At 52.2% G+C, this 16194-nt stretch overlaps 1 protein-coding gene across 10 annotated transcripts in view; it reads left to right on the forward strand.

Moving 5' to 3' along the window:
* Positions 1-5513: 5513 nt before the first annotated feature.
* The window catches only part of DOCK1 (dedicator of cytokinesis 1), a gene marked incomplete at both ends in the record, with an annotated part of 504224 nt that continues 493543 nt past the window's right edge, over positions 5514-16194 (forward strand). For all 10 annotated transcript variants that reach the window (XM_080694979.1, XM_080694982.1, XM_080694983.1 and 7 more), the window contains one exon: positions 5514-5559. In XM_080694979.1, coding sequence (XP_080551105.1) covers positions 5514-5559 — 46 coding nt within the window. The remainder of the gene's footprint in view (positions 5560-16194) is intronic.

The raw sequence follows: 16194 nt of genomic DNA on the forward strand, positions 1-16194 counted from the left end.
CGTCTGTTTCCTCTGTGTCCAATAAACAGCCTAATCTGAGCCAGTGATGGTTCCTAAATTCAAAGCTGGGGTCAGAGCCATGGAATGCACTGATTGGCTGACTCTAGGCCATGTGCCCATCTCTAATGGCAGGATGGGGTCTGCCCGCTGAACCTCATGGACCAGGAAAGGCGAGGGTGGTACTTTCGTTTCAGCTGCTATCCAAAAATATAGTTTGAGTGACGTGAATGACAGACGTGTGGTTTCTCAGCCCTGGAAGCTGGAGGGCTGAGTGCAGGGGCAGGGGCAGGGCTGGCTTCCTCCAAAGCCTCGCCTCTCAGATTGCAAGCATCTTGTCTGGGTCCTCATGTCATCCCTTCCTGTGCACATGTCCCTGGTGTCTTTCCTTTCTTCCTTTCTTTCTTTCTTCCTTCCTTCCTTCCTTTCTTTCTTTCTTTCTTTTTGGTACTAGGGATTAAACCTTGGGACATTCTACTTCTAGGCTACACCTCCAGCCCTTTTTATTTTTTCTTTTGAAACAAGATTTCACTAGGTTAGACTTAGGGTCTCACTAAGTTTCTGAAGCTGGCTTTGAACCTATAATCTTCCTATCTCAGCCTCCCAAATACTGGGATTACAGACCTGCCTCGCTATGCATGAGCTCCTAGTATCTTTTTGCATGTTCAAATTTCCTTTGACAAGGACACCAGTCAGACTGGATTATGGATCATGTTAATGACCTCATTTTTACCTATATCATCTCTTTAAAAAGCCCCATCTCTTATGCATGGTATTCTGGCACAGGCCTGTAATCCTAGTACTTGGGAGGCTGAGACAGAAGGATCATAGGTTTGAGGCCAGCTTCCGTAACTGGAACCCTGTTTCAAAATAAGAAAATCAGGGTGGGGGTATAGCTTAGGGGTAGAATGGGTTTCATCCCCAGTACCAAAAAAAAAAAAAAAAAAGTCATATCTTTTAATACAGTCATAATCTAAAGTAGTTACTGAGAATTAGAACTGTGATATGTGAATTTTTGGGGGGCATACTCAGCCTATTACAGTAGGTCCCCAAAGTTTCATCAGGACGATTCCATGACAACGATGACAACAATCCCCATTCGTGAGCAGGGACCCTGACTTCTCCAGGTCCCATGTGTTTGGCCATGGTGTCTGTAGTGCCCTCTCTCTTCCTGGGCACACTAAGGCTGCTTTAAGGGCATGTCTGCTCATTCCAGTCTCCCTGCCATGGCACATCTGGTTCCACTCACTGACTGTAGGCTGTATTTTCTTGCATTTTTGCACGGCCAGTGATTTTTTTAATTGGAGGCTGGACATTGTACATTTTATGTCTTCGTCGGATGCTGCATTTCACCGTACACTTTAAAGTAGCCTTCGACCTTGCTCCAGTTAGCAGGACACTTAAGTGACGTGGCTCAGCTTCATCCTCTTGCGCTTGCTCCTAAGTTGTATTACTTATCCCAGCAGCCCTGGCGCAGGGCTGAGTCTTGCTATGAAGGTGTGATCCTTCTGAGGACTCTGCTGGCGCCCTGGGTGTTACGAGGTTGTTCCACACTGCCTGTTGGGAATCCAGACTACCGCAGGAGCCCTGAGCATGCTGCTGACCTGGTCCTCCCGGCCGCCTGCCTCAAGGAGCTTCACTCTGCACATGCTGGTTTGGACCCAGCCAGGCTTGGGGCCCTTCTGCAGACCCCTGGCCTTTGCAGCAGCCCCCTCCTCTGGGGGCTCTGACTTACAAATTCTAGCAGCCGAGGCTTCTCTGAGCTCTGAAGTCTGTCTTATTCGTGAGGCCACAGGCTCAACCGAGTCCCCTGTTCTGTGCTGCAGCCAGATGCTAGATCCAGGAGGCAAGCGGGGCGGCCTGTGGCGTCGCCTCAGTTGTTACCCCTTCCAGGGATTATTCTCAAAACTTCTTTCCTCTGGACTCTCTCAGAAGACATCCCTCCTGTCTCCTGGGTACCGCTCTCCTCCACGGGAAGGGCTGGCCAGGAACTGTGGTGGGTATCCACTGGACGCTGCATCTGTCTGTCCCCCACTCCTCCTTCTTTGGGTAAGGATTAAGCTTTGGGGACCCACTGTAATGGGCTGAGCATGCCTGCCCCCCACCCCAGCCAGTTCACAAGTCAAAGTCCTAATTCTCAGTAACTACCTCAGACTGACTGTATTAGAAGATAGGAATTTATTTATTTATTTATTTATTTATTTATTTATTTATTTATTTTTGGTACCGGGGATCAGTCCTTCTCCAACTTGGAGAAGCCAGTGTTTCTTCCGGAGTCCTTCCTTCATTAAACTCTGCTACCATTATGTCATGGGATCTTCACAACGCCCTAGAACTCAGACTATTTTAAAATCGAGGAAGCAGACTGCCCAGGTAACCTTCCTAGAGTTGTACCCTTACCAAGGTCTTGGACGCAGGTCTGTACGTAGTAGCCAGTGTGGCTGAGGCCCCGAGGCCCAGGGAGGGGGGTCTGAGAGCATCCTGCCTCCAGGAATGAGGCCTGGCCATCTCGGTCAGGCTCCTTGCATCCCAGGGTGCTCCCAGCTACAGAGCCCATTGCCCCGTGGAGAGGGCTGCGCGGTGTGTATTTATATTTATGGTCACATGTGCCACAGGCACACTGGCGCAGCGTGCGGCTTCTTCCACTCAACAGCTCAGTGGAATGGGTAGATGTTTAAGGGGCAGGCTCTGCCTTAATGAAGCTCAGGGAGAATGCTCAGCAGAGCACCTGCGAGGGGAGCAGGCCGGCCGCCAGCGAGGCCACCCAGAAGACCACTTCCCAAACTCCATCCTAAACTGTAAGCCTCTTTCCACCACCAGACTTTACTTTATAAACAACAACAACAAACAACAACAAACCAATTTCAAGCCTTCAGAAAAAGTAGAGACTCATCACCTAAACAACTTTGCTTTTTTAAAATTTTATTTGAAGGTAAATGACAAACAACAGAAATTTATTTCTAAATACTCTAGCTGCACCTCTACGATATAAGGGCACTTCCCCACCTGATCATAATAATATTAATGTTATACTGCATAAAATGATAAATTAATATCACAGAATACTGGGGCATCATTCAAATCCCCTCTTGCCCTTAACAGCTTTACGTATTGGATTATTAAAGCCTGGTGCAGTGGTGCACGCCTGTAATATCAGCATTTAGGAGGCTGAGACAGGAGGGTAGCCAGATTGAGGTCAGCCTGGGCTACTTAGCAAGGCCTTGGCTCAAAATAAAAAATCGAAAGGGATAAAGGTGTAGCTCAGAGGTAGAAAGCCCCTGGGTCCAATCTCTAGTACCACAAAACAAAACGAAACAAACCAAGAATTAGAACCTTAGAAGCAGAATCTAATCAAGGGCTATACAAGCATCCTCCCTCCCCGGGATGATCCCAGGTTTTGCACATATCAGCCAAGCGCCCAAACAAGCGAGCTCCATCTCAGATCCCATGCAGCACATTTGAATGTCATGTTTCTTCTGCCTTTTAAAATCTAGGACAGCAGCCGGGTGTGGTGGTGCACGTTTGTAATTCCAGCATTTAGGAGGCTGAGACAGGAGGATCTGGGTTCGCGGACAGCCTCAGCTACGTATTGAGGCCCTTTGCAACTCAGCAGACCCTGTTTCAAAATAAAGAATAAAAAGTAGCCTGGGGGTGTAGCTCAGAGGTAGAATGCACGTGGGTTCAATTCCCAGTACCTAATGCAAAAAATAAAAAAATAAAAATAAACAAGGGCTGGGAGTATAGCTCAGAGGTAGAATGCACCTGGGTTCAATCCCCCGTAACACACACATACATGAATGTTAAGTGTCATCGGAATCTGTTTTCTTGGCTTTCTTTACAGAACACCAAACCCTTAGTAAGACCTAGAAGGCCTGTGTACCACAGTGTGTCCCTTTCCTGTTGTTCCCCAAGCTTCCTCCCTACCAGCCTTTTAGTTCCTTGAAGGATCTGTGTTCCTCCCACCCCAGGGCCTTTCCACAACTCCTTCCTCTCCAGGTCACCTAGCTGGTTTCTGCGTATCTGTCATGGCTGGGCTCACTTGCCTTTCTCAGGGCAGCCCTGACTGACCCGGGCAGGCTGGGCCTCTGGAGCACCACTTCAGTGCAGCAAGCACCCTCTGCACCGCTGCCCTGGGGCTGGGGGTGGGGGGCTGAGTCACCAGGCCACGCCCACGGCGGAGGCTGAGGTTTCTGAAACCCAGTGCAGCAGAAGCCCAGCTGCTTCCCTCTGTGGGATCTGGGTTCCTTATCAGTGAAAGGAGGCCCAAACTTTCAATGAATCTGTGGTTTACTTACCAGAACTCTTAGATCACACGTTATCTTCCCGAACACAGCAGCCTGCCGCTCGCCCATAGAAATGGCAGAGCTCCTGTCCATTCGGGTGGACCTCCGGGCTCGGGTGCAGGGCGGCCCGCGGGCTGTCACAGCCCTTCCTTCTCTGCTGCAGGGGTGCCCCACGCGGCCGGCCAGTGTTGCCTCCTGTCTTTTTACCTACCTTCCTTCCTCAAACCTGGAAGCCTCCCAAGTGTTTCTTGGGGGCGCCCAGAGAGGACACCCAGGACTCTGCAGACACATCTCAGCTGTCCTTTAACAGGCGGGCTGCCTGAGGTTGCGCCCCTCCTCTTTTCTTGGTTTTAACCTGTGCGTTTCTGAAATTACAGTAAAAACAAATAGGAGTGTCTTCAGTTTCCTTGAGGAACTCTGGAGCCCGTCCAGTTTGCCTGGAGTCTGAGAACTGCTGTCCTACAGGGCGCTGGACGGCGAAGGGCTCCCGTCCCGCAGCCCGCTCCAGGCCTGGCCCACTCTCACCTCCTGCCTCCCCACGGGGCAGGCCTGGAGTCAGTCGGGCTCCAGCACAGGCCGGCCCCACCGTCAGGCTGCGGCCCTGGGCGGCCTCGCTCCGCGGCTGCCCCCGGCCGCCGGCGCTCTGGGGTCCTTGGCCACCCCTGGGCCCGGGGCAGCGCCTGGCGCCGCGCTCCGCTCCGGGTGCTCTGCCGGCCGAGCGTCTGCGGGCGTCCCAGCGCGAAGTCCCGGGGGGCCGGGCGCCCTTGCCTCCAGGTGTGTCGAGTGAACGAATGGACGAGCCGCGTGCTCTGGACGGCCCAGCCCGAGGGCCCTTCCAGCCGGACGGAACCTGACTTGCAGACATTTTACCAGCGCGCTGGCCTGCGCGGACCGCGCCTGGCACAGACCTCGGGCGCACAGACCACAGTCCGCGACCGGGCGCCCCCAGCCCGGGCGCCCCCAGCCCGGGCGCACCCCCGCGCTCCTCGGGGACCGGCCTGGGCCGGGGGGCGCGGCCCCGCGACCCGCCTCCCGCCGCGGGCGCTCCCGGCCTTTCCCATCCGGCCCCGAGCTCCGCCCGCCCCGTCCCACATGACACCGCCTCCGCCGCAAACTTTTTCCTCCCATCCTGTCGCGGCTCGGAAGGGATGGAAAATGGCGGCCTAGGCGCGGAGTTTCCTGCCCGACCGGCGGCGGCGGCGGCTCGGGGCGGCGCGGGGCCCCCGCGGCACCATGACGCGCTGGGTGCCCACCAAGCGCGAGGAGAAATACGGCGTGGGTGAGCAGCTGGCCCCGGCCTGACGCCCAGCCCGCTGGGGCGCGGGAGGGCAGGGCCCCCGACCCCCGCCCGGACGGCGGGCTTCGCTCCCCAGGCCCCCGCGGCCGAGCCCCGGGCTGGCCCCCGGGGAGGAGCCGGGGTCCCTGCGGGCGCTTGCGCCTCTCGGGGAACTTGTGTGGGGCACTTGTTGGGTGTCTGCAACTCCGAGACACTTACCCAGAGCGCAGCGGGCAGGGCTAAGACTTCTTCCCAGCTGGGACTCGACTGAGCCCCCCGGGCCGGCGGACCCCCCGAGCCGCCCGGTGCTCCCGCCCCGGCGCTGGGGCAGCCCCCGGAGCTCTGCTGGGCCCCGGAGGCCTGGGGACCGGCTGGGGAGAGCGTGGACCTGGCTTTACCCAGCTCCTCTTTGTCGTTTCCTGATGGGGGTGGAGGGAGTCGGGTTGCAAGTTTATGTTTCGACCCGCGTGAGTGAGTGCGCATTCCGGAGAGTGAGGCTTTCCTCGGTGGCAAAACAAACAGACCCCGGCCCTGTGCCCCAGGCATCGCGGCCTGGCCTGCGGGGGCCTGCTGGGGCCAGCGGTTCCCGGCTCGCACCCTGCCCACCCGGGTCCCCTCTGGCGCACGCTCTCGGGATCCCGGGATCTTTCAGCCGGTTTCCACGCCCTCTTGCTTTCTGCCTTGCAATGCACAGGACTCCTTGACAGGCCCTCTGCGGGGTCTCGCTGTGCCTGACTGGCTGGTACTTCTCTGAGCTTGCCTCCTCTCCTAACAGCCCGCTCCACCTCCTCTGCTGGTCGGGATCAAGCCCCGCCGCCTTCTTTTGAGAAGCCGCCTACTGCGCTCCTCCTCCCGCCTTCTGTCTGAACTGGAGTTACTTATTTGTGTTGGTCTTCAGGCCCCCTCTGGGCCCACACCTAGCTTGTTCTGCACGTGGGGCTTTGCTGCAGGAGCACTGTGGCTGAGCTCCCCGCTGCCGCTTTGCAGATGAGGAAACTGAGACCGAGGTCCCCCAGGGAGCTGGGCTTTCTGATGGAGAGTGTAGCCAGCAATCTACCTCCTAATGAGTTCAGTGCTGGCAGTCTACACATGAGAAGGGGAGTTGGGATGGAGACTCCAACTGCAGGGCTTCAGGGTGTGGACAGCGTGGGTATAGGAGTCTGCACTCCGGGGCCTCCTGGGAGAGATCAGGATTGACTCTCTGGAACTGAACACAGAGAGATGGAGCCAGAGCCTGCAGGAGGCAGAGGAGCGGCCCCAGTGGGCGAGAAGTCCCTCTGGCCACACTGTCATGACTTCCATTTTCCAGAGGCGGGGAGGTAAATGGTGTGTTCAGGCTTCACACCACTGGTGGCCCCTGCCTCCTGGATTTGAGCCCTGGCTGCCGGGGGCACTCCAGCTGCCATGATGTCCTGTGCTCACGGGGCAGGCAGGGCTCCTCTTGAGGATACCATGTTTTGGAAGGGATCTTGGGGCCTTCCGTTGGCTGTGGGGCGGCCTGGGTGGGGACCATCTCCAGAAGACCAAAAGGATCTCTCTCAGCTAGGTGAGGAGGTCTCTCTGCTGGGGAGGCAGGCAACCAGTTCCAGAAGCCTCTCTAGCACTCACTGTTGTGACTTCTAACAACCTGTTGCTAACAGTTTGATTTTAAGAAAAGTCTGGGTTGGAAAGTTCTCAGGGCAGAACTGTGTCTTGGATGGTTTTGCCAGGAAACGAGCAGAGACGTAGATGGCCGTTCTTGAAGCAGAGTTCTTGTGGTCATTTCCCCAGGTGAGAGATGACAGCTGAGCTCCTGCACTCAGAGGCCCTTGAAGGCCAAGGGCCCCCATCTGGGAGGCTGCGAGTCCGGATTTGGGGCAGGAGGGGAGCTGAGGACGGGCTCGTGGAGGTCAGCCCTGGCTCCCCACTCGTCCTGGATTTGCTTCTTGGAGGACTTCCATGCTGCTCCGGAGGGGTCCTCCTTGGGAAGGGGACAGGCGCGGGGATTCACAGGGATGTAGGCATCTGTTCCTGCAGAGGATGGGCTATTTCCGCCTAAGGGAAAATGACTTTCCGACCTCAGCATTTTGGGGGAGCCGAACAACAGGACTGTGTTTCCTTCCTGGGGCTCTGGTGGGTGGGACCCGCCACTCAGGGCACTTGGCCTGTGAATGAATCACGAGGGGAAATAAAATGATAAGACTCCATCTCATTTGGAAACATGAATCACAGCCCATTGTTTGCGAGGGCTTGGAGTCTGTTAGAAGCATTGTTTGTAAATGAGACACTTTGGTTATTTATTTTGTAAGATTGAGGAAAGTGTTAACAGCCCATTTGTGGCTCCTGCGAGGGCAGGAGATGCTGAACCGGGGGACTCATCCCACTGGGGCCACCCGCCTCCACAGACTCGAGTAGCTGTCACGCTGAGGGGTGGGCAGGTGGTCTTTCCCATCACCTCTCCCTCAGTTAGGCTGGGACAGGTATCTGATAACCATAAGATTAAGTTCCTATTGATCCTGTTCCTAAGTTTAGTTAGAAAGATGCAGCATGTTCTAGGCACATACCTGCGGACAGGGATGGTTTGGGAGGCCCCAAACAACCTAACTCCTAGGTCCAGGGAATGTGATTCCATACACGGCGAAAGGGAGTTTGCAGATGTGATGATGGCCATTAGCCTGGGAACCGGGATATTATCCTGAAGCCTCTGCATGAGTCCAGGGAACTTTGACGAGTCTTGGAAGAGGGAGTAAGAAGAGATATGCTAACCAGGGGTGGTGGCGCACGCTAGTAATCCCAGCATTCAGGAGGCTAAGACAGCAGGATCGTGATTCGTGGACAACCTCAGGTACTTAGTGAGACCCTGTTTAAACAAATAAAGAATAAAAAATAGGACTGGGGTGTATAGCTTGGAGGTAGAATGCCCCTGGGTTCCATCCCCAGTGCCAGAGAGAGAGAGAGAGAGAGAGAGAGAGAGAATGAACGAACAGACAGAGGCTATAGAAGGGGAAGTCAGATTCCAAGTCTGGGACCCACTGGATGGGCAATTGTGGGTCCTGAGCTGTCTCGCGGCTCACTTGCAAAAACTGAAAGGAGGCCTCAGGGAGCTAAGGGTGGCTCCTGGCTGAAACCGCTCAGAATGGAACCACAACTGCACAATCACAAAGAACTGTGTTCTGCCAGCCTCCTGAGTGGGCTTGGAAACAGGGTCCCCCTAGAGCCTTGGGAAAGTGCCTTGAGGCTGACACCTTGATTTGAGACGAGAACCCCTGGGTATCTGACTTGCAGAGCGGTGACATGGTGACATAATGCGTTTGCAGGGTTTTAAGCTGCTGTCCTTGAAAGAGTCTGTTATGGCAGCAGTGGAAACCCATGCAGACTGGGCGGAGAGCAGCTTGGGTAGGGTTCTCCTTCCCCCCTTGGGCTCTGTTATTAAGTTGATTGAAGATAGCCCAGTGCATGTCATCAGGCAGCTTCCAAGTAGAGCTCTCAAACGGGATGGCGCCTGGGTGCTGCAGCCATGTCAGTCCTGGATCTTATTTATTTTGCAACCCCTGAGCAAATTACTCTCCCTTTCTTTGGTTTGGTTTTCTCATCTGTAAAGTGGAGCTAAACCTGCCTCCACTGAATACTTGTGAGGACTCCTGGAGGTGGTGTCAGCAGAGCAGGCCCTAGAGGTATACCAGCCATTCGGGGGAAGTGGCGCTTTCATTCATTTTTTATTTAATAAAGCCCAAGGTTTAGAAATATAGTCACATGTGACTTTGCCCTTTGCATTAACAATCACAGTGGCTGAGAAAGTGACTTCCTCCAGAGGTTCATTTTTTTGCACTTCAGGGTGATCAGTTCATACATGCACACTTGGTAGAATCCATCCTGCATCCCACCCAGTTTCCCCCTCCTTCCTCCCCATACATGTGAGATTCATAGTGATACCTTGGTATACAGACACAACATTACTTGAACTGTTTTCTCCCTCTATCTTTTTTTCCCCCCACCCTGAAAAGTTGATGTGTTTGTCCCTGGATTCAGGGAAGATGGGATTTTCTTGGTGTGGGAGTGCAATATGTCTGTGCTTGCAATGGTCAGGAATGGTGATTGCTTCTAGGAAGAGTGCCCCGAGAAATTTGGGAGTGCAAGAGAGATCGCTTGTTATCGCTTGTTTTAGCAAGTAACTGTGACTTTGGGGGAAGAAAAACTAGATTTGGTTGTAAGTAAATGGAAATGCAGACATTTTCATTCACTAGGGTTTTAGAAAAACCAAATTAGGGCATATTATATATCTACAAACCTGATTTTACTTGGGAAACATAAATATTTTAAATTTATCGTTGTACCAGTGTTTGTCTAGCGTATCGGATGTCTGACCGGGATTGTCCGAGGATGTGTGAATAATTCGTCCTCTTGTGAGCTTGTCACGTGTGTGGATGCAGCCAGTCGGAGGCTTTGCCGAGTGCGGCAGAGACGCCACTCTGCCTGTAATAGCACTTGAGCGTACACCCGCTTCCCTTGCTAGCCTCTTTCCTTTCTTTTTCTTTCATTCAACTTGCTATTTTTAGATAATTCTGGCCATATGCAGTTGTAACTAGTAATAGAGAGGTCACATGTATCCATGATCGGTCTCCCCCAATTTTACATCTTGCAAAACGTTAGCCTGGTCTCAGAACAGGGATACTGACCCGGTTACAGTTAAGATACTGAACATTCTATCACAAGGACCATCCTGCTGTCTTTTTTACACTCAGACCCCAAATCCTGGCAGCCATTGGTCTGTCCTCTATTTCTCTACGTTCCTCATTTCAAGAGTGCTGTGTAAATGAGATTGTAGAGTTTGTTATCTTTCGGGGTTGGCTCTTTTCCCTCAGCCTAACTCTGGAGACCCTCCAAGTTGTGTCTGTCAGGTCTTTCCCGTTTCCCTGAGCATCGTGCTCTCTGTATGGAGACACTGCAGACCGTCTTAACTCTTCATCTGTTGATGGACATCTGGGTTTTGGCTATTACAAAGAAAGCTGCTATGAACATCCATGTGCAAGTTTTTTGTGTGAACATACGTCTTCATTTCTTGGGATAGATGCCCAGCAGCGCAAATGCTGAGTCTTATGGAAGTCGCCTGTTTTTGGCTTTTGAAGAAGCTGCCAGGCTCTTCAGAGTGGCCGTACCCAGTTACAACTGCCACCTGCAGTATGTGTGTGTGTGACTCAGTTCCTCCACCCCTGCGTCATCATTGTTATTACCTCCACTTGTCTGTGTTAGGCAGTGTGATAGGTGAGCAGTGGTACCTCATCGTGGTCAGACTTTGTGTCTCGCCCATCGCAGCCTTCCTTGAAGGACATCTCAATTTATTTAGCAGTCCAGTCTGCGGGTGCCTGAGCTGCGGTGCAGGGTGGGCAGCTGATGCAGGTGCTGCTCAAGGGAGGGAAAGCAGAAACTGGGCCACTGAGCTGTGAAATTGTCCCGTGTGTTCAGGGAAGGGCTTTGCATCCAGTCTGAAGAGCCGTCCTGGAGGGGGCGGCAGAGTGGGTTGGGGTTCCATGCTTTACACCGCTGGCTGCTGATTGCTGGACAAGGCATTCCCTTTCTAAACTGCTTTGGTGCACCGAGCAGGTCCTGAGGGAGAGGAGCAATGAGGAAGGGACCAGAGAGGAATCAGAGTTGGGATTTAGCCAGCGCAGGGGCCACTGTTCACTCCTGTGACCCAGGGCTAGTCTTTGAACCTCTTCGAGCCCTGGTGTGCCCCTTTTCCAAAAGGGAGCGAGATGCTTGACCTTGCCCTTGAATTTGAGCTGAGCTGCCGGCATGGTACACAGAAACTGAAGTACCTCCAGACCATTTGGAAACAGTTACGCAAATAGCAGTAGCACTGTCCATGAGTTTGCTTTATTAATCTAAGGGGGAGCCCTTCGGGGAGGCTGACATGAAAATCAATGTGCAAAGTCAGTGTGTGAGTTTGCTGGGGCAGCCTTAAAGACTGCATGGCAGACACAGAGAAGTTTATTTTCTCAGAGTTCTGGCGGCCAGAGTTCCGGGGTGCGTCTGTCCATGGCTGGCTTCTCCGGCCACCTCTCTGCTTGGCTTACGGATGGTTGTCTCCACCCTGCATTCCTCCTCTCTGTGTCTGTGTCCTAATCTTCCCTTCCAAGGATGCTTTTATTGAATTAGGCCTACCCTGAGTACCACATTTTAACTTAACCACCTATCCAGCCCCATTCTGACAGACAGAAGGTCTGAGCTTAGAAACCAGCATCTGGATTTTGGGACACACGACTCTGCCTCATGATAGTATGTTTAGGATGATGTAAGACATTTCATCCCTCTGTCTGCATTGGCCTTTGGGTTTTGTTTTCTTCCCGAAAAGTGGCAGGTCCTTGGTGCTGGGGGAGGACCCCTGAGAAGGAAAGGTGGGGCTCCCAGTCTTCGCTTTTCTTTCTCTTGGATTTTAACTTGTTTCTATGTTTGGACCTGGAGATTCCTTGTAATCAAGTTAGTGACGGGACACTAGAGTCAGGTTTTTTGAGACCCAAGCAGGAACTTGAGTAGCTTTCTACAGAGCTTGCTGGCACCATGAGAGGAGCCTCTGCCTGCATGGAGTTTTGGGCATGGATTTATTTCCAGATTCTTGGCATTTGTGCTTCTGTAGAGTGAGTCTGGTGGCTCAATCTGGTTCTGGAATCCCAGTTCAATAGCGATGAGAGGGATCGGGGCTGTCCTGCTGCACAACTGCAGGGGGTGCAGCCCACCAGCGCTTTGTGAGGCTGGCTCCTTTCTCCAAGACACACCCACCCCACACAGTCAGAAGAGTGTGTTTCAGCCAAGCTTTTCTTCATTGTGGCCCAAATCCCTGACAAGTACAACGGAAGAAAGGAAGAAAAGCTTATTTGGTCTCACATTTTCAGAGGTTCAATCCATAGTTGGCCAGCTTCGGGGCACAAAAGCGTCTCTCAGCCATGGTGGCTGGAAGCAGAGGGAGGGGAAGGAGTTGAGGGACAGATCTCGTCTACAAAGCCCCCCCAGGGATTCACCTACCCCTGTGCAGCCTCCAGATCTGGCTGCACTGCTTAACATGACCTTTGGGGAATGTTTAAAATCTAAAGCGTAATATTCCATCTCCAGCCCTCCAAAGCTCATGGCCACCTCACCAAGCAAAATGCATTTAGTCATCTTCAAGGGTCCCCGTAGCCCTGACCGTCCCAGCATTGCCCCGAAGTTTAAAGTCTCCTCTCAGACTTAAGGCAGACTTTTTGTTGTGAGTCTCTGTTTAAAAAAAAAAAAAAAGTAACATGCTTCCAATATGCAATGGCATAGAATAAAAAGTCCCATTCCAAAAGGTATACTGGGGGTGGAACCCAGGGGCTTTTCTACCTCCGGGCTCTACTCAGACCTATTTTCATACTTTATTTGGAAACAGGGTCTCACTAAGTCGCCGAGGCTGGCTTCGAACCTGTGCGATCCTCCTGTCTCAGCCTCCCAAGCGCGGGGATTACAAGTGTGTGCCACCACGCCCGGCTCTGCAGTGACCTCTGAATACCTGGTGGCTGAGCAGGGTGAACAGAATATTGGGAATCAACTTCCTAGGTGGCCTCATGCAAGCAGGATGCCCCAGGGCCACTTTTCAAAGTGATCTTCCTGGCAGGTTTTCAGTCAAGCCCTTGAGCTTTGGACGAGTGGGGTCTTGCTGATTCCTGCAGTGCCCTTGGAGCCTCTTTCCTACTGTCTCTGTGAAAAGTTCTTAACCTCTCTTTGGTGGCCATAACTTCTTCAGCAACCTCAACTTCCTTGGCCCTAATTTTACATGGGCTTTTCTGGCCAAACTGCAAGTTTTTAAAATCTTTCTCCTCTGCTGTCTGCTCTCTTTTTATCACAGCCTGTCTAAAAGCCGCCAGCAATGTCCACACCATCACCTCAGTGCGCTGATGCTTTGAAATGTCTTCTGATATTTATTTATTTGTTTACTTGTGTATTTATTCTGGGGATGGAACACAGGGGCATTCTACCTCTGAGCTATATGCCTTCAGCCCTTTTAATTTTTTATTCTGAAGCAGGATCTCGGTAAATTGCTGAGGGTCTAAGTTCCTGAGGCTCGCCTCAAGCCAGCGATCCTCCTGTCTCAGCCTCACAAACACCGGGCTTACAGGCATGTGCCACCATACCCAGCCAATCCATCACCTTAAATTTGGCCTCACCCAGTCTCAGAACCCGGGGAGAATGTAGACAGGTGCTTTGCCCGAGTGGGATGGAGGCCGGTTCCCTGTGGAGTTCTTGCTGCATCTGAAACTGCGTTAGCACGGTCTTTACTGTGCACATTCTCTCGGCGTTCTGGCCTTTGAGCTCCCACCAGAATTAAGCTCTGCTTATAACATTCTAAGGCTTCTTGAGCTCACCCCTCGAGGCCTTTCCTAACTCTCCCTGTAAACCAGCTCCAGAGGCGTCTGAACCACTCGGTCAGGTTTAGACACGGCAACAGCCCCGCTCCTCAGCGCTAACTTCCAGCTCTTTTTGTCGTTGTCGTCGTCACTGTGAACAAGCACAGCTTAGAAGAGGAAAGGTTGATGTGGGCTCACAGTCCCTGAGGCTCAGTCCATGGCCGGCCGGCTCCAGGGCAGCAAGGCCTGGCGGAGGGTGCAGCTCTCAGGCTTGGCTACTGAGGAGCGGAGATGGGGTGAGGAGGCGAAGGCCCCGAGGCCATGCCCCCAGGAGCCACCTCCTCAGCCAGTGTCCTGCCTCTAAACCCAGCTGCATTGCTTAACACAATGCTTTGGAGGTACATTTTAAATCCAGATTATAACAGAGCACGTTGCTACATTTTTATTTTTATTATTTTTGTTTTTGTGGTACAGGGGATTGAATCCAGGGGCATTCAATCTCTGAGCTATACCCTCAGTCCTATTTTTCAGGTTGTTTTTGTTTGAAAACAGGGTCCCACTAAGTTGCTGAGGCTACCTTTGAAACTGCCATCCTCCTGTCTCAGCCTCCAAAGTCCTGGGGTTATAGCTGTGTGCCACTCTGCTCGGCTAACAGAGCGCTTTAATTTCATGGAACTAAGAGGCAGGGGAAGGAGCCTGGCTTGTGACAGATAGGTGACGCTGGGCTTGTGGATGTTTTACCAACTGTGTTGGCTTGGCGCTGGCAGCCGTCCACTCTCGCCTGCAGCTGGGAAGCTGGGTACACACAGGGGCACTCCCTGCCTTCAAAGGGCAGACGGTTTCACCCCAGACAGATATCTGCCAGCTTGTTAAATTTTCATTTAGGTGCCTGGAGGGGAAAAACTTGCTTTCTCTTAGCATATGGTGTGTACCATCAAAAGGTCTCCGAGGTAGAGATCTGCATTTAAACCCTGGCTTCGTCTCTTATTAGCTCCATCACCTTGGGCGACTTATTTACCTGAAGCCATAGTTTCTCCCTGGTAAATCTCGTGACAGCCTCACTGCCTTGGACAGTTTGAGGATAAAGAGAGGTGACCCAGCATTAAGCCACTTCCTGGTCTGTGTGTGGAGAGTGCCAGTTTTTTCCCCTGTTCTTTGTTGTTCCTGTAGAAGTGACAACCTGTTGCTTCACAGTGGAGATTGATGGCTTCCCTAATTCTTATGCTACCTCTGAGGTCAGAACAGGACTCCGCTTCTTTCTGACCCCCAGGGGTCCTGAAGGGCAAGGTACAGACAGCTCTGAATGCTTCCTGAAGCCTTCTTTTACCAAAAACGTCAGGCACCTGTCTCTGTCTAGGTGCAGCTGCTGTTGAGAGTTGTTTAGAACTTGATTTGCTGAATTTGTTACCTTAGGGGTGTGATGCAAAATTCATACCCTGTACATGCCATCTTGAGTAATTTGTTTAATGTAGTTGGATACATTAGGTAAACTTTTGTATATAAATGTATCAGTTGTGATTTTCTTTCTAAATTAGGTTTGTCTAGCTGCTATAACAAACAGACTCAATATTTTGCTGGCTTTTTGCAGTTTGCATTTGTTTGTTTGTTTGGTGTTGTGGTCCAAGAGGGCTGAGGGTATTGGGAGGCAGGGAGCTGGGCTCTGCTATGCGAGGTTGTTCAGGGATCCGGCTCCTTCCATTCTCTGCACACAGCAGATCCTTTTCCTGGCTGGGAATCAGGTGCTTGTCTTCTGCTCAGGACCCTCAGTCCTGACTTCAGTGATTGAGGCTCAGGCTTGTAGCAGAGCTGTTTGCCCTGCTGAAAGCGGAGATGCATATATCTGTGGTCTCCTCTTCCTGTTGATATTTCTTTTCCAAATGAGTGATGTGTGTATGCACACCTCTACCATCTTATAGCCCATTAAGATGTATGACTGCAATGCACCAATAAAAAATATTAAAAAAGAAAGTATGTTGGAGTGGACCCTTTGATATTGTTGGCACTGAGTAGAGACTGTACATCTTCTCATCTTTTCATCCCTGCAAGTTTCTTGTGAGACAGATGTTCATGTTTCTACAAGGCGCAAGAGATGCTGCTGAGGACCTGCGCTGATTTTTTTCCCTTGGTGTGTGCTTTGCTACTTAGGTCCTGTGGGTTTTAAGATATTCCCTGGGGTGTGATGCACAGGGAGGGAGGGGGAGCTCTTTCTCAGTGTTGTTTCTGTATTTGCCTGGCAGCTCCTAATCTCATGACTCAAAGTGTATGATGTATACTCTCATGCCCTATTCTTGTGGCTGTTGAA

This window comes from Muscardinus avellanarius (assembly GCF_963383645.1).
Source record: "Muscardinus avellanarius genome assembly, chromosome: 4".
Taxonomy (NCBI): Eukaryota; Metazoa; Chordata; class Mammalia; order Rodentia; family Gliridae; genus Muscardinus; species Muscardinus avellanarius.